The sequence below is a fragment of the Pteronotus mesoamericanus genome, unplaced genomic scaffold (assembly GCF_021234165.1).
Source record: "Pteronotus mesoamericanus isolate MK-2021 breed Mesoamerican mustached bat unplaced genomic scaffold, CSHL_Meso_final contig_164, whole genome shotgun sequence".
NCBI lineage: Eukaryota > Metazoa > Chordata > Mammalia > Chiroptera > Mormoopidae > Pteronotus > Pteronotus mesoamericanus.
This window is the reverse complement of record NW_026555065.1, coordinates 11,864,753-11,888,267: the sequence shown is the minus strand read 5'-3', so window position 1 is coordinate 11,888,267 and position 23,515 is coordinate 11,864,753. Positions and strand designations below refer to the sequence as shown.

At 37.3% G+C, this 23,515-nt stretch overlaps 1 protein-coding gene across 1 annotated transcript in view; it reads right to left on the bottom strand.

Moving 5' to 3' along the window:
• The window catches only part of PRTG (protogenin), a 120,310-nt gene that overhangs the window by 1,360 nt on the left and 95,435 nt on the right, over positions 1-23,515 (bottom strand). Inside the window, exons 12-18 of the mRNA XM_054565388.1 lie at positions 14,988-15,083; positions 14,133-14,319; positions 13,393-13,520; positions 12,037-12,207; positions 4,999-5,181; positions 3,359-3,479; positions 1,911-2,076 (exon numbers count right to left, since the gene is read on the bottom strand). Of these exons, the coding sequence (XP_054421363.1) occupies positions 1,911-2,076; positions 3,359-3,479; positions 4,999-5,181; positions 12,037-12,207; positions 13,393-13,520; positions 14,133-14,319; positions 14,988-15,083 (1,052 nt within the window). The remainder of the gene's footprint in view (positions 1-1,910; positions 2,077-3,358; positions 3,480-4,998; positions 5,182-12,036; positions 12,208-13,392; positions 13,521-14,132; positions 14,320-14,987; positions 15,084-23,515) is intronic.

Below are 23,515 nucleotides of genomic sequence, written 5' to 3'. Positions count from 1 at the left end.
AAATGGGCACTATATATGGCAATAAATGGGGGATCAACTCGCAAGCTAACCTAGGAGAACGGAGGTATCTGTCCCTCAAACTGTCTTCTCGGCTTCACGCCAGGCCTCCACTTGGCTCTGCTTCCCTTCACGCTGGATTCTCCTGCTTTTTCTCCACGTCTGCCTTCCTACTCTGTTTCTCCCCAATCCCTTTTCATGTTGAGTTCCAAGTTATTAATAACAGAACTACAGTGTATTTTAGTACTTTTTATTCTTATTTGAAAGGTTTAGGTTCTAGTGTTCTAGATTAATGTGAAATAACTTTAATGGCTTGCATTTACCTCAGCAAATAAAAGCTAAATTAAGTTGCAAACAAAAAAGACAACAGACCCTGACTGGTGTGTGGCTCAGTGAGCTGGGGGTCCTCCTGCAAACCAAAAGGTTGACGGTTTGATTCCCAGTCAGGGCACATGCCTGGGTTGCGGGCCAGGTGGCCGGTTAGGGGCGTGCAACAGGCAAGTTATCGATGTTGCTCTCCCTCTCTTTCTCCCTCCCTTCCCCTCTTTTTAAAAATAAATAAATAAAATCTTAAAAAAAGACAACAGGAGTATAAAAAATCAATTCATTATTATGTACCTATAATATAGACAACATACAGAATTGTGCCAGGTACAAGCAGATTGCATCTGTTAAATATAATTGCATAAAATTAAATATTAAAATTGCCTGATATTTTGTTATATTTTTATTATCCTAAATTTTAAGGAAGGTTTGGGGGAAAATAATTTATAGCATAATGTGGCAAACTTTTTTCTGTAATGGGTCACATAGTAAATATCGTGGGCTTTGCAGGCTATATATGGCCTCTGTCGCATTTTCTCCTTCATCTTTTTTATTTTCAAACTATCCTTTAAAAATGTGAAAAACATTTTTAGTTCAGGTGACAGCCATAAAGAAACTGGCCGCTGGCCAGCCAACCTTGGTGGTAGTTTACTGATACCTGGTTTATAGCACACTGGTTATGAGAGCTATTATAACAATGTATACTATCTAATGTTGCAATGTGGCTAAAAATAATTTTCAGTTGGTGTTCATAATGCTTATCACTATACTATTATTACAGATAGTGGAAGGGACATGAAGTAACATCCCCCAATGGCATTCTTAACTATATCCAACTTCCTCTGGCAATAAAGGGAAGGACCTTGAGATATTCAACAAGATCCTCCATACTTTTAAAAATGTCATCCGTACCTGGAATGTTCTGATGGTCAATTTAGTTAAAAACAAATCAGCCAAACTAAGTATACAATGAATGAGAAAAAAATTGTCTACCCAGTAAATACAGAGCAATTCAATTTCTCATAAATGTATACTAATATAATCCTGGTGTCCTCATTAAGATAGTATAGCTCCATATAATTCCATCTATTTGAATTTATGCTACCTTTTCTTTTTTCTATACCTCTTTTGTCTTTTTATTTTAAAGATCTTATTTATTTATTTTTAGAGAGATGGGAAGGGAGGGAGAAAGAGAAGGAGAGAAACATTGATGTGTAAGAGATACATTGACCAGCTGCTTCTCACACACCCCCCAACTGGCAACCTGGCCTGCAACCCAGGCATGTGTCCTGACTGGGATTCAAACCAGTGACCCTTTGGTTTTCAGGTCAGCACTCAATCCACTGAGCCATACCAGCCAAGGCTACCTCTGTCTTTCATCTTTTATTCTTTCATATGTCCCTATCTTCTTCTCCCCAAATTATTTTATGTAAGGAAGCACCCGAGTAAAACTGTTTCACATTTCATTAAGTGAAGTATGGATATAATACATTTGACATGTAATTTTTTGGTAAGGAGATTTTACACATAAATGGAAGATGAATCGAGGTAAGGATTATGCAGCAAACTGGCCTCAATGCTTGGAGTACCTTTGCATCAATGAAGCTGTTGGGCATCATCATTGGCATTAAAGAGTCTTCATTTTCTACAGTCTCTTCCAGGTTCTTTCCTCCTTCATGTCCACTGGCTAGGGAGGCACTGGTACGAGATAATGGTTGAGTTCCATTCTGTGCCGTCTTGGAAGAAGATGATTTCCTGAAATATTGAAAGAAAAGAAAATCTAGTTTCATTGGTGATACAGGCAAATATACCAAATTTGGCTTATAATCATAACTTTGCATACAATAAAGTTATTTAATGTTTGCTTCTCACTTATTTTTAGAACTAAGTATCAGATTTTTACTCCAACTCATTGCTGAAAATGTGTACGATTTAAGGGAGCTTCTTTATTTTTTTGGTCCCAATATCTTCTTACATATACTTTTTACAAACCTTATTAAAAACTTTAATATTTACAAACTACTATTTTTATTATTGTTGATTATAATTTATGCATAAATTATAATTTTTAATTTACATGTTCTCTTTCAGGTCTGCAGATTGTTACCACTAATATCACATTTCACTTGCCAATTAATGATGGCAAATTTACAATAGCACTTCTGCAAGATTTAGGCATCACTAAAACACTGTGCGTAAAGATATTATAGAAAAGTTCTTAAAATGAGAAATTTGGACAGTAAAATTAAGCCAGTTCAATATACAAAAAGATGTTAGCACTAACTCTTCTTTATTAACATAATATGTTTTCTTAGTCAAGTACCAAACACATATATAGAGTAACTCTGAACAACCTAGGCAAATGGAGGGAGTCAAGTGACACATATTACCTAAAAATATGTTTTTGACTTTAGTTTTCTTTTTAATTGACAAAAGAACATTAAGAAAATAAATCAAAGCAAAAACCAAAATATATAGAAGGTTAGAAACAGACAAGTTCATTGAATGCTAAGGATTTAGCTGAAGTCAAACTACGGATACCATTGCCTGACAGAGTTCATAGAGAATCAATCCCTAGTTAAGGCTTTGTTTTAATCCATGTCTGGAGATATCCAGCCATATGTTCTGCGGTGATGGGGGTGGAGGGGATCTCAGTGACTTAGGCATTTCGGGCTACTTAAATGTGAAAATATTCCAGACAGTAAGGAATCCTCTCACTCAGCAGATACATCAGATTAAGTGTGTCATTTTTCTATACTGAAGACTACTTTGTGTTTCTCAAGATACTAAGGAAATGAAGAAACTAGGTCTTTATTTAAGAATATTTTATTGGCACAGTAAATTTTTCAAAGGGCAAGAAAGTAATCTTCCAAAGTGAGTTTATCTCTATAGCTGTAAGAACTCAAGTAATACTTCATTTATTTTAAAGTGGAAAATCCCAATTACTCTAAATGGCACCTGGTTTCAATTTGCTTCTTGTGGTTACTGTAAGGTATAGTTTTTAACCACCTCCACATCTGTAGCAATATAAACACACCTGGCTTTACTTCGGTATATCAAGATGAGAACACAGATGAGGATGCAGGTCAAGGCTATGCCAACTCCTACAGCGATGCCAGTCATTGATTTTTGGTCCAGATGGTAATATCCTGAATAAACTAGAAGGGGAAACACATTTACTCAGGATAAATAAAAAAATGCATGATTCCATTTGTAATTTTCTGACAGATAATTGCTTTTCTATAATTTTCCTTCCTCTCATAGGACAACTTTGACACTGTGTCTAACCAGAAAAGACACATAACACTTTTATCAGTGATCTCAGAAAGATGTTTATCTTCCCATAGTGAGGATTCTACATGAGTTCTAGTATTGTATTATTATATCAAAGATGAACATCAGTTTATAACTTGTAACGCTAAAAGGCAAAAGGCACAGTTGTTCCTTGATGGACCAAAGGGTAGCTTTCATGTCCTGTTACCTTAGAGCAGAGCTGTATTAGATTAGTTTTCCATTGAACGTATTGGCATTTACTTAACAGTGCTCCTCAAACTCTAATGTACATATGCTTTACTAGAGGGTATGTTAAAATGCAGATTCTGACTCACTAGTTCTGGAGTGGTGGCCATGATTCTGCATGTTTTATAAGCTCTTGGATGACACGCTTACTGATTCCTAGACACTCTGAGTAGCAAGGTATTTGAGCTGCTATAGGAGCCTTGCTCTCTCTTTCCCCTGATAGAGTAACTACTGTGGCTACCTGCTCCCTGTGCATAAAATGACTGCTCTGTCCTTTCCCCCCCACTCCTTCCCTGGGTATGTGTTTATTTCTCATTCATATTTTCTTTCTCTCTCTCTCTCACTCACATATACATACACGACTGAATAACTATCCTCTGAGGAGCTACGAGCCTTTAAGTCTGTCCTGAGTTCAGCTGGCATTTTCTCCATTTAAAGTTACTCCCCGCCAACACACACACACACACACCCACACCCCCCACACCCTCCGTTTTCTCTCACACACACACACCCCCCCTCTGTTTTCACACACACACACACACACACACACACACACACACACACACCCCCCACCCACCCACCCCCCGATTTTTCCAGAGGGGAGAAAGGGGAGGTGTCTAGCTCTGCACCACAGCGGGCCTGGTTTCCTTCAGAACAGGACAGTTGCCCTGAGTGGAGTGAGGGTGGCTCTTTAAAGATATATTTCCAATTGCTTTTCTTAAAAGAAACAACATTCTCTCTAGAAAGGTTGTTTTTCTGTGGTGAAAACTCTTAATGAAATCATGCTCTTCTGAGCTTGAACACCACAGCCACCACTGCTGTTTATTTCCATGAAACCTCCCAAGAAGCCTACCCCCATAGTTCCAGGAGGCGTAGCTCATCTGTCTCAGTGGTTGAACAGCTGGGAAGAAAAATAACTGGGACACAGTGGTCTGAAAACTGCAGTTAATTCTGAGGTAAGTTTGTCTTCTTCTAGGAGTACAGAGAAGAGCCATGCAGCTCCATGGCGTCAAAGCCTCGCTGGCAACAAATCAAAGAGCTGAGTGCAGGTTTCAGGGTATGGCCATTGTAGGAGTGGACATAAAGTGCAGGGAGCTGAGAAATACGTCTGCACTTTCTTTCCTTCAGAAAAATCAGTGATTGTGACAGTATACAGACCTTTGGCATCTGCAGAATCTAAACGCGTGGGCCTCTGATTTGATTCTGAAGTTTCTTTTGGAAGCACTGCCAGCTCTACAGAATTCGAAAAGGGTCCTTCTCCCACTTCATTGGATGCAGATATCTTGACAATGTAGACATTCCCTGCCACCAGGTTTTCCAACAAAGCCATGGTTATTGCCCCTATTAAAAAATCAATGACAAATTAAATAAATGTTATCTTTTATTCATCCTTTCAATCATGCCATTGTGGTGCTATATTTAAAAAAATATTTTTGATTATAAAAGTAACATTCATTTAGAACATTTGGAAAAATAAAGCGACACATGAATACAATGACAATCTCCCATTGTTAATATTTGGTGTATCTGCACCATACACGTGTTTAAGGACATATTTACTACATGCATGTTTCTATCCTACAGTTTTCACACATAACTCTGTAATATAACTCTGTAATTTTGTCTTAGGAGTATTTCTTAAGAACAACATGTCCTTTTGTTTTGTTATATACAGGTCTGTCAAGAAAGTATCCAGCTACATAATACAAAAAATAGATATTTATTGAGGAAGACACAAGATACAAGAAACACTGTACACGGAACAATGATGCCTCAGTCCCCTTCAAAGTAGGCACCTTGGGACCTCACAGTTCTCCCAATTGCCATCAGCTGCCCCATTATATTTTCCTGAACCTTTTCAATTGTCTGAAATCTCTTCCCTTTCAAAGGTGATTTTAGTTTTGGGAAAAGCCAGAAGTCACAGGGCACCAAGTCTGGGCTGTAGCAGGGCTGAGTCACCTGGGTGATTTGATGTTTTGCCAAAAAACTCTGCATGACACATAATGCATGAGACATGATGCATGAGCAGTTGCGCTGTCAGGATGAAGCTGTCAATCACCAGTTGCCTATAGCTGCAGCCTTCTGAATCATACAAATAGCTTCTGTGGAGGAATGTTCAAACTTAATGCAAAATCTGATGCAGATCTGTTGCTCTACGCACTCAGTCATTTTTTAATGTGATGGCCACTCATTACACATACTCACTCAATAGTGTCTACCACCCCCATGGACTAGTACAGTGAAGTTGTCATTGTTCACGCATGTGCATTCCAGTCCCCTATCCTTGGCTGCCAGGTTACATCAATGTCACATAAACCATTCTCATTCTATTAACAATGGTTGTACTTTTTCTGGACAGGCCTCGTATATACACATACATATATACATATTTTACAAACATATGTAAATATATATTTATAAAGTGTTTTTATATGTGTGTATATAATGTTTTACTCTTTATATAAGTGTGGGTACAAACAGCATTACAAACGTTTTATTATGAAGTAGTTCAAACATAGGTACAGAGAGAATGATATAATGAATCCAGATTCAACAATCATAATTAGATTTTTAAAATCCAATGTAAGAGTCTTTTTCTTCTTTTAGAAATGTTTTTGCTACTTATGGTAATAGCTGTAACAGATGATCCTGACCTTCCTGAATTAGAAAAAACACAATTCTTTTTTTTTAAATTAAAGAGTTTATTTATTTATTTTTAGAGAGAGGAAAAGGGAGGGAGAAAGAAATGGAGAGAAACACTGATCTGTTGCCTCTCGCATGCCCACAGCTGGGGACTTGGCCCGCAACCCACGTTTGTGCCCTGACTGGGAATTGAACCTTTCAGTTTGTAGGCCAGTGCTCAATCCCCTGAGCCACACCAGCCAGGGTATAAAATTAGTTTTGAAAGTATGAAAATATTTTTCACCCTTCCCAGTCATTATCTAAGATTTCTTTAATGTAAACAGAAAAGAAAATGCCAAAATTATGTAGAAACATTAGAGTGCTGAAGATTTAGACCTCAGATTAACTATCAAATTACCACCACCAATCTGCTTAGCAACTACTTCTCTCCAAAAGTAATATTCATTTGAATTTATATATGACACTTAGTATCAAAAGATATTTTCTCTGTTAACATGACTGCTAAGAGGATTTCTATTTAGGCACTGCTATTTCTTGGGGAGTCTACATGCGTGTAGTAAATCTTGTTCTGCCACTGCACTGAAGTATTTTTCTTACAACAGGGTCTCTCACACTAGGAATTAATCCTAATGTTAAGAAAGCAGGTGTACCAGAAATTCAATCAGCAAGTTGTTCCATCGCTGCCTTTGTGGGTAGGTATTCACAGGGCAACCTAGCTTTCCTATGTTGACTTCATCTTTTTCCTGACTCAGGGCATCCTTACAATAGCTTCAAAGGGTTTACAAAAGCTTGTAGCAGTCACCTCCAGGCCAGAGTAGACTACTGTGATGCACTTGCAAGAGTATATTTCATTATGCAAGTGAAATGCAGCATGATCTTAGAGCCGAGGACATGATTCAGAGGCCACCTCTGCAGATCACATGGTGTGAGGCAGCTGAACCAAGTGGCAATGTGAGGAGCCAAAAACAGCTTGTTTTCATATTCTATGGTTTCAACTTGGCCTGAAGAGAGTGTGAGCTACTTGAGTACACAGCTGTTAAATAAACAACCTGACCCCTATTTAGAACCAGGAAGAGCCTTTCCATTCTTACTGTGTTCTTAGGCAGATGAATTAAAAAACAGAGATGTATTGTGACAGGTTACAATTAGCTAGGAGGGAGAACAATTCAATAAATAATTGAGCTTCCATTTTACCTTAGAATACTTTATATTTAATTTTTTTAAAGTGCTAGGCAAAAAACTAATCACCTAAAATTAAATGTCTTTTCATTTCATTTAAATTTTATAAGCAGGTGAGTTGAGTGTGTTTGTGTATATGCATGTTCCCCTTCCTTAGACAAAAAAGGGAAACTATAAGATTCTGGTTCCCTTTTGAGCACACTCAAAGCAGTTCCCAAATATTAAAGTGAGCTGACTGTCCCTATATTTTCTCAACAAAATGTCTCAATCTCGGTGTGATTATTTCAGTCTACTGTCTTTTATGTGTGGCCGAATCTTTAGCTAGATTAGGAGCTTCACAAACCAGGCAGTGTAATAGGCTCAATGTTGTATCAATGCTGATTAAATGCTGGTACACTAACCAACTAAGTAATTTGTGACTTGGGGCACATTACTGAACTTTACTTTCTTCATGGGGGCAGTAATTCCTACCTCAGACAATTATTACAAAGACAAAATAAATGACCACTGGTAAATGTCTGACAAAAGTGTATATACTCAATGAAAGTAAGTCTTCTTCCTTATCTCTGACTTCCCTCTCCTCTTCCCTTTCTGGAAGACAGAAAATTTCATATTTGAACAGCATAATATGAATGAACAGCTAGCATAATGCCTTGTGCAAGATAATTCTCAGTAAATGCCAACTGAACTTATATTAAAATATAAGTTATTTGTTACCAAAGGAGTGTTCATTTAAAATGTAAAAGCAAAGAGTAAGAAGCACTTACTCCAGAATGAGGTCTCAGACCTTCCTATTTTTCATGCACATTCTCTAAGTGATTGTTCTTCAGTTCCACAGTCTTTTTTCTATTTAAAATTGTCTTTTTCAATTACAGTTTACATTCAATATTATTTGTATCAGTTTCAGGTGTACAGCACCAGTTCCAAAGCCTTAAATACCATCTCCAGTGACGACTTCTGTTATACCACTAGTCCCATGAACTAAATCCTCCCACTTGTCCAATCTCTTTACTTAGAATCTGAAAGGCATCTCAAATTTCACATGTTCAAAACCAAACCTTTGATTTCCTCAATCAATTTTGCTTTTTTTTTTTTTGGACATCAATCTGCGGCCAATCTAGTCGGCTGTTCTTTCAAATTATGTTTTCATTGATTCTCATTACCTTCCCCATTATCACCCCAGTCCAAACCCCCATTAATTCCCACATGGACACTAAGTAATATTAAATAGTTTCTAACTCCTACTCTTACCTCCTTATAACCAATTTTTCAGGTGGTTGCCAGAGTACCCCTTTTAAAATGTAAATCTGATCCACAGTCTCCAGTGTCTTCCTTCTCTCTTTGAATAAAATCAGTGATCCTCAAATTCTGCCCTCTAAGACCTGTCCTTGGTTGCAGCGATGATCACCCCTGTCCACACCCCCTTCATTTCCCACTGCCTCTTCTTCCCTTCACGCTAGCCTTCCTTGCCTTCTTGCTGTTCCTTTAACATGCCAAGCACACTTGTGTTTCAGGGCCTTTGCACTTCTCCCAGATACCTTATGGCTCTTCTCAGATGTCATTTCTTCCAAAAGAACTTACCTTACTATCTCCATCATTTTGTCTTTCCCTCTTATTGTAGTTTTCTTTATAGCACTTATGATACTACCTGAATATTTTTATATTTGTGTGTTTCCCGAGAAGTAAGCTCCAATGGGGAAGGGACATTGTTTTGTTCACTGTAGCACTGCCAATGCCTAGGAAAGGGCCTGTCACATACTAATCATTCAGTAAGAATTCATTTTATCAATCAATTATGTTCCTATTTTTAGTCGTTCAATTTATTTGGCAAGTGATGAGTTAAATGGATTCCTTCAGTAAAGGACTTTAATTTCCAATGTGAATCTCTAATAGGAGGGAATAGTAATGTTCCTTAAATTTATTTAGTCATGGAACTCTTTTTTTTTTTTTTAAAGAGGGGTACTTTTACAACCTTGGGAAACACACTACAAGCAACAGAGTTCAGGAATTGCTGTAGTAGAGCATAATTTCTGATAGTGCATTTAGATTTTTAAAACATTGAATAGTTTAGGCTGATTTACTATATTATCAGCAAGTATAAAGGCTCTAATTTCTGATCCTTTAAATTACACACAAGCATACTTTCATTTCACATTTCTGCTCAACCATTTTAGCATGTACAATTTTAGCCACAAATATCATATGGTCACCAGGAACATTTTAAAAATGTTTTAACTAATGAAAAAAATCTTACTCTACTTGGCAATAACTATGTGAGTTAATTATACATGTAAACATACATAAACACAATATGTATATGAGATTAATAGATGTATAGGGAAGAAATATTAGTATTCTTCCTCTTTTTGCCCCTTATCTTTTCCTACATCTTTACCAAAACAAAATATCATTTCTTTTTAGGCAGGCACAAATGAAGAGCTAAAGGAAGTATGTGCTCATGTGATTAAAATTCTTTTTATTTTTTTAAAGATTTTAAAAAATTCTTTATTTATTTGTTTGTTTGTTTGTTTTTTAGAGAGGGGAAGGAAGGGCAAAGGAGAGGAAGAGAAACATTAATGTGCCAGAGAAATATCTATTGACTGCCTCTTGCATGCCCCCAAGTGGAGTCCTGGCCCACAACCTGGGAATGTGCCCTGCCTGGGAATTGAACCAGTAGCCTTTTGGTTTGCAGGCTGGCTCTCAACCCACTGAGCCACACCAGCCAGGGTAAATTAAAATTTCTTATTAATACTTATAAAATACCTCATTAAATTAGGTTAATCACTGGTCAAATGTATCAATAAATCATTTTGGAAATAATTAAGGATATTATGGTAGATTGTAAGAATAATAGCCCCAAGTACATTCTACATCCATCTATCCCACCCATGGACAGTCCTCTGCCACACTAACTCTGGGCTTGCCTATATGATCTGCTTTGCCCATTGGACATCAGCAAATGTGATGTGAGCAGAGACTTGCAAAGCTTTGTACTAGGGCTTCCTCCCTCTTGTCCTGATGTCAGAACTCTCTCTTGCTGTTTTTAAGCTACCCACACTCTGTTGAAACTGTGAGATAATTTACAGCCTCATGAGTGTGACCTGAGGAGAGACCAAGAGAACTGCCCAGCTGATCCCAGTCCAAACTGCTGACTCACTGAGCTGTGAGAAGGTAAAGTGGTTTTTAAGGTGGTTTGTTAGGTAGCAACAGAAAATTGACACAAATATAACACTGTATTGCTGGCAAGTACTTGTTACTTTCATGTCTCTTCAGTGACTAAGAAATCACTACCTAGTGGGATTTCTGCTTAGTGAAAAATATTATAAATATATGACTACAAAAACTCCAGCTAAAGTTACCACTTGTTGATTTTACAATTGCATATAGGGTTTATTACATCCACATAGTGCCTTTGAAGTTTATTCTCTTAATTCAGTAAATATACCCCTTAAAAGGTACAATCTATGTGGTATGCCTAGTACTATGAAGTGTTTAGAACATATAGATGGCCAACAAATTTTCTTCTTGAAATCCTTAAGCTTTTAATTGATTGGTGAACTGATCTTTTCTCAGCATGCACATGTGAATTAAGTGCCAAAATAATGAAATTTTACAATTTATGTGATGGCCTATCTAAAAACTGGCATGTAGAATTTATTCAAATGAAAGAGTCAAAAATTTTAAAAGGATATAATGATAAGAGCATGTAGTAAAAATGTTAAAGAGTTTTAGAATTCAGTTTTGCTCAGCTAAAAATAATTTTGTGTTAAAAAATTAAATTCAGTGTTTGTAAACTCTAATCAGCCTTTCCCTGTATATATGGGTCAATTTATTTGCAAGTAGTCCATTTTAGTAGCTGTACAAAGGTTTTCTCCCTTAAACCAGGTCCTCTTCCAGTGTTTCTTACTCCATCAAAAGACACACCACTACCACACATCTCGTAATTACCTATAACAATTTTCCTTCTCTTATCTCTCACCCTCTTTCCTTAAGTTACCAAGTCTCTAATGTCTTTCAATTGTCCTCTCCTTCCCATTTGAATCTTCAACACCCTAATCCAGGTTTATCATCTCTTTCCTGGACCATCATCATTGCTTCCTAGTCTCTCTGCATTACTCTTGCTGCCCGCTCCTCAACCAAACCTCTTCTATTCACAATAGTCAGAATGATCACTCTGAAATATGAATCATGGGCTCCTTCTTCAAAGATGTCAATGGCTTTCCAATGCTCTCTGAATAAAACCAAAATCCTTAAAAACTTGTAACTTCATAAATACAAATTCAAAACAAACTCTAGATCCCTCTTTTCCCTTGTTTCCTTATCACTAGTAATCTCACTTTTCATCCCTCTTTGGTAATTTATGATCATATTTACCTTCTCGGTGTAGGACCTGCCACTCTCCTGCAATCCAGGCCTTCCTTGATGCATATAAGATAGTATAGCGTGTCACCACTGTCTCTGGGCCATCGGGGGGTTTCCAAGAGACCAGAGCGGTGTCATCCTCTATCAGTGTCACCTTTACTCCAACTGGTGGGCCTGCTGGTGCTGTGCACACATATAGAAAATATGGTATTACTAGGATAAATGGTCATACACATGCAAATACCTAGCTAATACAATGGCAGGCACAGAAAAGAATTTGAAAAGCTAGGAACCACTATAAACACATCTGAAAATTATAGCTTTCACTGACTATTAGTAATAAGAGTAAAATACTACTTTACTTCTTTTTCTGAATGCTAATTTAATTTTGATAATGTTCGAAACAGTTAAAAAATATAAAAGAGATAGCAGATTCCTAGACGGGGAATTTCTAAGTCAGAGGTTGTAAGCATTTTTAGGTCTCTTGACATGGTTTTGTAATACTGATCCCTAAACGGGTCTACAATCCTACCAGAAGCACCTGCTCATTAGATATTGAGTCTTACCCCACTGAGTACTGAATCTAAACTACGTTTCTTACTAAAATGTATAGAATATATATTCAACCTTATCTAGAAAGCCACTGAAGAAAATACTCCTGAGACCAGAAACATTCAGTTATTCTCCAAAAATGTTGTGGATCAGTGAGTTTAAAGGGCAGGCTTTACACTAATAATTCACATCTTCGAAAGGTAATGAAGTCTTTGGATTTTAATTGATCCCATTTTTAATAATTGAGATAAAAGTGTGAGGAGCTGGTTTTGGGCATCACATAGCATATGAAATACTGTCAAAACCATAGCAAAAAAGCTTTTGCTCACTGAAGTAAATGTCCTTTGCCTTCTTTCAGCATGATTAAAGTAGTCCCTCACCCTCATTCCAGAGAAAAGGAAATGCAAGTTTTGGAGACAAAATATCTTAGCTAGAGTCACAAGTAAGCTATAGAATTGGTGCTCAATTAGGTAACATATCTATGCACTGTGCACAGCATCAAGCTAACCATACATATAGACAGAAGTTCTAATGTGAGGTTCCTAACACATGTATTATTCACTTATTTACATTTAAAATGATTTCAGTGCAGCCTTAAACAGCATACATGATTTTAGCCCATTTGCTTGTGTGATACACAGGCTGAGAAGGGAAAAAATATATTTCATAAGGGAAACAAAATCTCAAAAGTTAAAAAACAAAACAAATACATACACATCAACTGGTAGGGGGCAACCAGGATAGAATCCTCTTCAAAGTAACATATATATTTTTTACACACTTAGATAAAACCCAAAAGGGAGCTGCCTTCTTTACCTTCTGGAAGTGTAGAATGATAGACGACGGGGCTCCAGGGACTAGAAAGTTGATCCACATGCAACCGAACAGCAAATTCATATTTGGTGTTTGGTTCTAGGCCTTGAACCAACATGTGAGTTTCTGATCTATAATAATGAGCAATGAAGCTGTTAATGCTGTGAGCACATTCTTTCTCAAAGATTGTCAGTATGTCCAATCAACACAGGTAGGGAGGGCATACTAAAATTATTTTACACTAAAAGAGCAATCTAATTTGACCATTATATACAACATTTGGTATTATCCTATAAAAATATGCCTACAAATGTCCTAATACAAAGAGATTTCCTCTGAAATGTTGGAAATAAAATTATACTTCTAAATCATAGTGATAGGCATCTTTTTATCTATACCCTAGAAAACAGAATAACCTGCTTTATTTTTTGATGCCAGCATAAAAATTATTTTTTGTTTCTTTCTTTAAACATGTTTTTCTTTAGCCACATGAGTCAAAATAGCTTCTTGCCTAATTTTGTTGCATCAGGCTGGGGAAAAAAAAAGTCATTTACAAAAATTAAATGTCAAAAAATACACTTTCAGAGCTGAATATGGTAAAGATGAAAACAATCCAGACATTTTATAAGCAAGGTAAGTCCTAAGAAAAACGCTTACAGCTGAAGCTCAAGCCAGCCCAAGATGGCAGGAAGTATGAATGGGGAGGGGAGCAAAGACAACAACCATTAATAGAAGCTACATACGTTTGAAGATACAGAACCAAAGAAGCATTCTGCAGGCCGACAGGGTTACAGCGAATGGTGTAGTTAATTATTTGTGCAGTAGTGAACGCAGGCCTCCTCCAGTGCAGGAAGATGGAAGATGAGGTGTTAGCCTTCGCATAGAGATGGTGGGGCGGTGGTGGAGGAGGAACCATGCGATCACGAACAGCTATTGAAAAAGACAAGGCCAATTTACCGCACAGTATAACATTTATTTTAAAAAGTGGTGAGTGGTAAAATCTTAACACCCCATCCGATAAGCTCACTTTAGATCTTTCTTCCCTGACAGGTTTGTAGTGGTCTAGAAACGTTATTCAAACTTGAACGATGCTTCCGTGAGTTAGAAGATAAGGAATCAAATATTATCAATACACAGACTGTAATGCAGAAGCATGGAGAAGTCAAGCTACCAGGCCAATGCTTTCAGAAAGCCAGCAGCGGGCTTAAAACTAGACTGACACCCACTTTAGTAGCAAAATCAAACAGCTCTTAGCAGCAACAAAACTGAACAGCAACTGGAAGGAAATAATTAGCCTCAAGGTTAGAGCAGATGAAAGAAAACTCAGTATATGTAGGTATTCAGGGTTATTTTCCCAGTTAAATTTCTTATGATCTTCTGCAGGCAAAAGTAGAATAGGTTCTTACAACTAAATACATCTCACTTAAATATTTACTAAGCATGTACTTGTTCAAGACACTATCTTAGGTACCATGGGGAATATAAAGTAATTGAACCAATAAGGCTTCTAAGTAGTAATGACACTTGAATTTTAAGGAAGAGGAGAAACAGGAGTGTGAGGCATACACAGTGAAAGGAGCTACCACAACTGTACTTACACACGCATCCTGGGGTGCTGACTGTCTGATCTGCCTGGTAACCATCTTCTATGTTATTGTAAGCCAGCAGCCTCACATGGTATTTTCTTCTGGGGTCTAAAAAGAAACCAACAGGTAATAATTAGGTCCAGCCACCTAGATACAACAAAGGTCCTAGAGCCTTTCTAGAGTTTGGGTTTAAAATCTTCTGAATGAATACCAGTTCTAAGTAACAAAATTTTCTCTCTCCCTATCGTACACAATGACTCAGCAATTCACCTTAGTATGACGTTGCTACTGTGACTGTACCAATTATTTAAAATTTTACTTTGCTTAACCTCACTTCAAATGGTAACATTACTAAAACCACTCTTCCTCCTCCTCCTCAACTGAACAGACATAGATTCTTGCTTTTAAAAGACTTGGGTTTACATGATGAATCATTTATAAGAAGTCACACTATGTAGTTTTTGTTTAGTTACTTGAGAGTAGTCTATTAAAAGTATGAAAATCAAAGTCAGATGTTTTTCCCCTCAAAGTTTAGGAGAATTACAATTGTCATTCTTTAGTATAGTACATTTTAAAATCTTTAGAACCATGTGTTATTTATTTCTAAGCACGTCCTTTCCATAAACCTGTATTTTCAAGTTGAGAGCTAAATTCTTCAAGAAAGATAAGCTGGGGCTCCCTCTACTGGAATTAATTAACTGGCACAATCTGAAAACTAAAGTTCGTTCCACGCATATTAAAACAAAAAAAGTTTCTGGCCTTTGAGAAAATAAATCATTATAAAATTTAAATCATATACACTAGAAAATATATAAGAATTTTAACGACATCAATAAATTTAAGTATAACCATTTATGATAACTATAGAGCACTTGCTTAGAGCAAAAATAAATATCATTCAGAAATAATATATTTCTTCCCCCCCCCAGTTTTATTGAGGTATAGTTGGTAAATTAAAGCTGATTTTTAAGGTTTACTACTTGATGTTTGATATACATATATATTGTGAAACGATCACTACAATCAAGCTAATTAACATATCCATCATCTCATATAATTACCATTTCTGTGTATATGCGTGGTGGAAATGCTAAAGACCTACACTTTCAGCAAATTTCAAGTACACAATACAATATTTATAATTAGAGTCCTTATACTATACATTAGGTCTCTAAAATTTATTCCTGTGTAGCTGCAACTTCATACCCTTTGGCCACCTCATCCCATTTCTCCCACCTTCCAGCCCCTGGCACCCATCATTCTACTCTCTTTCTGGAATGACATTATAGTCCTCTAGGTCCATTAATGCTACGCAGAAGGCAAGATTTCATTCTTTTTAAGGTTCAGTAATATTCCTTTGTGTATGTGTGTGTGTTTGCCACATTTTCTTTATCCATTTACCAGCTCACAGATATTTAGGTTGTTCCCGTATCTTGTCTACTGTGAATAATACTGCAATGAACGTAGGGGTGCAGATATCTCTTCAAGGTACAGATTTCATTGCCTTTTGGTATATACCCAGATATCAAAAAATAATCTTTGATAGCTATAGTCAAATGTAAAGGTTATTAAATTCTCCAAAGTTAGGAGTTTGTCTAAATATTTTAGAAATGATTAATATATTCTAATATTTAATATTAAAATCCATTTAAACATTTCCTAAAATATTAAAATTTTATTTATATTTATTTTTATAAAATTAAAAACACAAGAAAAATTTACACAACTTAAGAGAATTTCTGTAGTTTCTAGGTAAAAAGTTGGGAAGACTAATAACTTCTGACTATCTTACAGAAAATGTTTTTCAGGTATATTATCTTGAGTATCACAAAACTCTGTAAGACACATTACTCCCATTTTTTAAAGGCTGTAGTAAAAGGTATTAAGTAGCATGTCTAATGCCATACTAAGCTGAACTAGGAACTTGTGGGTATGAGAGCACAGGGCCTTTAAATTGACACAAACACATGTGCCTTTGTCACAGCAAGTTTGTCTCCTTATAATAAATTTTAAAATAGAAATATATTCAAGAATTTTATAAAATAATTGCCACAGAACATAGAAACATATTTGGATTTGTTCACTCAAATCATTTCCAACACTCAGCACTGCAATTCTAAGATTCAAAAGGTTTCAGTTTAGATTAAAGGCTACTTAATTTGAATCAGTTTTATTCTTTCTTTCCTCCTATCATATTGCTGATCTCATTAGTCAACTGAATCCTGAGTTCAATATTACAAATATTCCTTCTGATTGGTACAAACAGAAGAGGCTCTTTGCAATCTAGTTCTTTATAAATTCACAGTGCCATCTTCAGAAATATTTCTTCATTCTGCCTGTGCTCAGTTACAAGAGTATCTTTGGGAAAGTTTCCTGAGTGTGGGGTACTATGTCAGGAATGCAGAAGATACGGGAAAGAAAGGCTGAGACACAATTTGTCCAAGTAGCTCCTGGTCTCAGGGAACCAGATACAGATACAAGCCAACTCTCACGGAAAGCTGATTTTTGATGAGGGTTAGAATAGGTAGAGAGATTAATCCTTATTCTACTGTGCAAACAACTGATCAATACTTCATGAATATGTCTTTGGAATGATTTATTTATTTTTTTATTTTTAACAACAGACATTTATTTCTCACAGCTCTGGAGGCGGAGAAGTCTAAGATCAAGGTGCCCACAGATTCAGTGTCTGGTGAGGACCCTCTTCCCAGCTTGCAGATAGCTGCTTTCTTGCTATATCCTCACATGGCAGAGAGTGGAATGCTTTTACTTTTTTAACTTAAAATTGATTCTTCAAGTTTTCCCTTCTTTCTCTTTAAAAAAGTGAACTGCTTATACTAAATTTTAAACTCAGAGTTAACCTTGTGTTGTTGTTGTTGTTCAGACAGAAGCAGCTTCTGTGTTCTGAGATGAGAGAACAGAGTTGCTCCCTTCGGATCCTCAGCACCTGTCTATTCCCCACTCAGCAGAGACCCTAGCAAGCCTGCTGTGAGGAGGGCATGCCTTCGGATGCCCATCTGGAACTCATCCAAGTAGCCAGCACAACCCTCTCCAGTGCTGTGCTGCTTCGCCTGGTAGTACGCATGAGGTCAGGAAAAGGTAAGCCAACGAGCAGGCAAATCAAACACATGGAGGGGTCCCTGAATTCCTTTCTGTCCACATAAAAAAGGTAAGACAGACCCAGGATAATTTTGGAAATGATTTTAGCAGGAAAAAGAACAGGGCATCATACAATGTGGAAAAAATAATTTAAAGGAGAGGAAAAAACCATTCACATTTGTTCATGTGTGATCTCTTCTTTATGCTCTACAAGAATTTTAAAAAGTAAACAGTGCCAGGAAGGGGACCAAACTGAGCACTGGGCCATATGCCCCTTTTAGGCTGGAAAACACGTAACTCCAATCTCAAAATCTAGTCGCTATTTTACTTCGGTTTGTTAATCCAGAGACCCTGGAACAACCTGTCTGATTCTTGTTCACCAATTTGTTAGGAATTTGATTTCATGTACTGTTTGCAAATAAAAGAGGGGACCCAGGTATCACAGACCTCAAATGTAAAAATGAACATTATCAGGCAATAAGAGTCATTAAAAAAGAAAACATAACAGCTACATAATTAACAAAATTAAAGATACAGAGAAAAAACCCCAACAGTTTAGGACCAATACATAAAATGCAGTTAAACGCACAAATGTGCCTCAACTTAAGTAGCACAAATCCTAAAACTGCAGTTTTGCACAGACCCTCTAATGCATAGTGGACAAAGCAGAGACTCAGGATCACAATGAAGTGACACAGGGAACCCGTTCCCACTGCATGTTACAGCTCTTCTTGAGTTAAGCATCACCACACATGCAGTGCTTGGTTACAGAGACTCAGCAGACGTGGTCTGTGTGGTTCAGGGGGAAAACAGCAGAGTCAGGAAGAGTAGCCACAAAGAATAATGCAAGCCTTCTCAAAACTAAGCAAGGGAAGAAGAAAGGCTGCGGAGAAAACTGGTCCCAGTTTCTTCAAAACCCAACACAAGGGGTATAGTTTTGATGATCTTCTTTTTCTTAAATAAGTCTCTAACTCATGTAATAATGGCTTGGTAATGACAAACTCTAGCTTTAACTCGTCTGGGAAGCTCTTTAACCTGACCTTTCATTCTAAATGGTAGCTCTGCTGGACAGAGTAATCTAGGTTGTAGGTCCTTGCTTTTCATCATTTTGAATACTTCTTGCCAGTCCCTCCTTGCCTATAAAGTTTCTTTTGAGAAATCACCTGACAGTCTTACAGGAATTCACCTCCAGGTAACTCTCTGCTTTTCTCTTGCTGCTTTTAAGACTCTCTCATTATCTTTAACCTGTGGCATTTTAATTATGGTATGTCTTGGTGTGGTCCTCTTTAGGTCCAACTTGTTTGGGACGCTCTGTGCTTCCTGGACTTGTATGTCTATTTCCTTTGCCACATTAGGGCAGTTTTCTTTCATTATTTTTTCAAGTAAGTTTTCAATTTCTTGCTCTTCCTCTTTTCCTTCTGACACTGCTATGATTCAGATGTTGGCACATTTAGAGATGTCCCAGAGTCATCTTATACTACCTCATATTTATGAATTCTTGTTTTTCCTTTCTGTTCTGGTTGAATGTTTATTTCTTCCTTATGTTCCAAACCACTGATTTGAATCCCAGCTTCCTTTCCTTCGCTGTTGGTTCCCTGTAGATTTTTTTTTTATTTCACTTAGTGTAACCTTCATTTCTTCCTTTGTGCTGTTGCTATACTCAGCGGGTTCTTTGTGCATCTTTACACCAGTGTTTTGAACTCTGCATCTGATAGGTTTGCTATCTGTTTCTTTTAGTTCTTTTTCTAGGGTTTTGTTCTGTTCTTCCATTTGGGCTTCATTTCTTTTTCTCCTCAATTTGGCAGCCTCCCTGTATTTGTTTCTGTGTATCAGGTAGACCTACTGTGACTCCCTGTAAAAGGCATCTGTAAATTGTGTGGGGTGGAGCCTTAAGTAACCAGCAGGGTGGGGCAACCTACTTCACCACTTTGTGGCTGTGTGGGGGAGGGCTCAGAGAGGGGATTGAGCCATGCCCTGGCTTCCGAGGGTTTCCTCAGCAATTACCCTGTTTCCGGTCACTTCACCCACTCCCCATATGCAACTGGTGCCCTTCCAGCTGTTGCTCTGGGGGTGTATCCCAGAGTGGGTGGGTTTGTGTTTGCTTTAAGAACATGTTGGCCCTTTAAGCAAAGTTTCCTGAAAATCCCACAGTTCCTTCCGTTGCCTCAGTCCCCACTGGTCTTTACAGCTAGTAGTTATGGGGACTTATCTGCCTGGTGCTGGACCCATGGGCTGTGTGGTCTGGCCTGGGGCTGGGATCGCTTGCTCCCAAGGTATTCCTCCCGATTTTTATCCACCACATGTCAATGTGGGACCGCCTGCGTCCAATCTGCTGCTGCCACCACAACCTCTCTGCACCACACTGTGTCTCCCTGCCTCTCCACCCAGTCTTTGCGTCTCTGCCCCTCCTACCCATCTGGATGATTTGTGGCTTTAAATCTTTGGTTGTCGGACTTCCATATAGTTTGATTTTTTTGGCAGTTCTGGGTGTTGTTTTCAGATTTAGATGCAATTCTTTTTGTGGTTGCATGAGGAGGCAAAGCATGTCACCCTATGCCTCCATGTTGACTGGAAGTAACACAAGGGGTAAAAATTCACTCCTCAATATGGTTAACTCTTAATGGCCCCAGGGCTGGTTGGCTCACATAGGTAGTACTTGGATTTACGGTTAAAGTTGCTTAAAGATATAGAAATATATAAAGATGAAGGGTCAGGAAAGAAAGTTCAAATTAATTTAACACAAATCTGACTCTAAATGTTTTTATTCATATCTATGGTATCTCAGCTTAAGTTAAGAAAATCATGGTCCTGGCCAAATTATCATGTTTTTCTTTATTAGGGATTCAACCTTTGGCCAGAAAATGAAGATTTTCTTGAAACACTGTGATGGCTATATCCTTTATCTTTTTTTGACTATCTCTAGGACTTGGCTCACTTCTTTCTGATTCACCCTCACCACTAGCTCTTCTACTCGTTTGTTTCACATAAAGAGGAATCAGAACCAGAAGTCTGCTTAGTCAAGAAAGAATTCACAAGTATCAAATAAACAATTATCAAGTGCCTCCTAAAAATCAGGCACTGTATGAAAGTCTCAAGGATTAGAAAGACACAACTTGTGCTTTATATTTCATCTACCAAAGGAGAGAGATGGGTAAATACTCTGTATTACTTACTAATTTTATAACCTTGAACAAGTTTCTTAAGTTTTCTTAATCTCATTTATTTGCCTTTGGAAAAAAGAGATATAATCCCTTCCAGGGGTTTGCAAAGTATTAAATGAAATCATGTCTATTAAGTAATTTGTACAGTTCCTATAATTAGTATACATACATTATCATTACCGTTATTATGTGAGTAAAGTTGCCTGGGAAAACAAAACTACCACCAAAAATATGGTGCACTTAAATTTGGGAATCATCTTTGTGAAGTCGAATGATTATCAAAGACACCTGCTCATACCAGCAGGGTCTAGAATCCAGAATATCAGCAAATTAACAGTGAGGAAATACTAAGGTGAAGTTCTAACCAGTCTCATTCTTCATTAATATGCCTTTTGCATAAAGCAGCCAAAGGTCTCGAGCACACGTCTGACTTGCCTATATGACAATGTGCTGTGTTTTGTGTTTATGGCCACTAAAAGTGCTTGCTGTTTTGGTGAGCATGTCACGTGGTATATAATCCTCTCAGTGTCAAATCTACCTTCATCCATATCTTTCATAGTAATCTAACAATCTCTCATCTGCTAACAAAGGAACAACCTGGTAATAAATGCTTTGGAAAATAACTTAATAGATTTCTTCCCTAATGAAAGAACAGTAGATTCTTTCATAAGTGGGAAATATGGGAGAGTTTGAGGACTAGCATTAGAAACAGCAAGCAGATGGACACAACAAACTAGTTCATTCTGTTAATTATATCCAGTTTTAACAACTAGGTTTTAATTACCTTCAGTAACTACACTCAGAACAAGAAAAACAGAGATCAATAAAGTGAGGCTCCCTGTAATGCCAAAAGACACAATGATCAAGAACCTAATTCCATTCTAAAAAGCATATGATTTAAAAATAATAGTGCATTAGCTGCATTTTTAACATATGGAATAACCTACTAAAAAGGATGGTATTAACATCCTCTTTTTCATTGCAACATGTTCTTAAAAGATCACAAAATAACACAAATCCCATTCCTTCCAGTGCTTTACATGAATAACTTGTGTTTCTCTTCTCTATCACTAGATGGCACCTGTGTACTTGGGAGTGATGATCCCACTCATTTAGTTGTTAAGGTGGGAGCTATTCATATACCAGCTAAAATGAGCAATTCAAAAAAGGAAGCATGAATCACAAAATATGGCATTGCTAATGAATCAGTGCTATTAAGAAGCAAAGAGACAGTCCAGCACAGTGGTTATGGGCTGGTTTGTCAGACCCAGACTTCCTGTCCAATTCTAGCTCAGTCATTACTGTGTAACTTGGTGAAGTTATTTTCTCTCTGTACCTTGGTTAAAATTACCTATAAATTAAGTATGATGATGATAACAGCATCTACCTTTTGAGGCCGTTGGGAAGAAAAAATAAATTAACTCACATAAACTGATTAAAAGAGTGCCCACGTATAATAATAACACCAATAGTAACATACTGATACAAATATCAGTAGTAATGATATAAAACAATTATTATTAGCATCCTGTGACTCCTAATCTCTGCTCCCTCTCACACAGAAGGACAGGCTGGTGTAGTGATGAAAGCATAGATTCTGGAGCCAGACTACTTGGGTCTGAATTAAGTTTCCTCATCTATAAAATGAGAGCTAAATGAATTTATATTTGTAAAGTGCCGAGAAAAATGCCTGGCAATTAGTAGGTACTTTTTAGTGCTAAATAAATAAATGTAGAGGAGGGGGCTGGTTTGAGAATTAGGGGATTTGGATTTTAATCTTGGATTTAGTATCTGTGTGGCTGCAAACTGGGTAGTCTCCTGGATCTCAGTTTCCTGGTCTCTAAGAATAGGATGTTGCAATGTATCAGTTGTTTACAAATTTGTTTAGGTTAACAGTGTATTAAGGGAGTGAAGAACAAAAGTACAAATAAGCCCCATGCAAGACCGGAAGGAATTTGTTAAAATTCCAAGGGAATTAAAAAGAGGGAATGGTTTCTCCTAGTTTGGAGTGTGGGCAGGGCTTCAAAGAAGTGCATTTACGCAGAATGTGACCGTATGGTAAGCATGGGAAAGAAGAGAGGGCGATCAAGGGAAGAGAATAAGCAAAAGCTCCAGATCAGGAACACATGGATCAGGAGTGCGTAACAGGCACAAGTTCAGTAAAGGGTTTATGAGGGAGGGTCATGCAGAAGTTGGGCTGGGGGCAGATCTCAGAGTCTTGGAGAGCCAGGCTAGGCATTATGGATTTTATCACATACATAGAGAAGACAGCCATCTGAA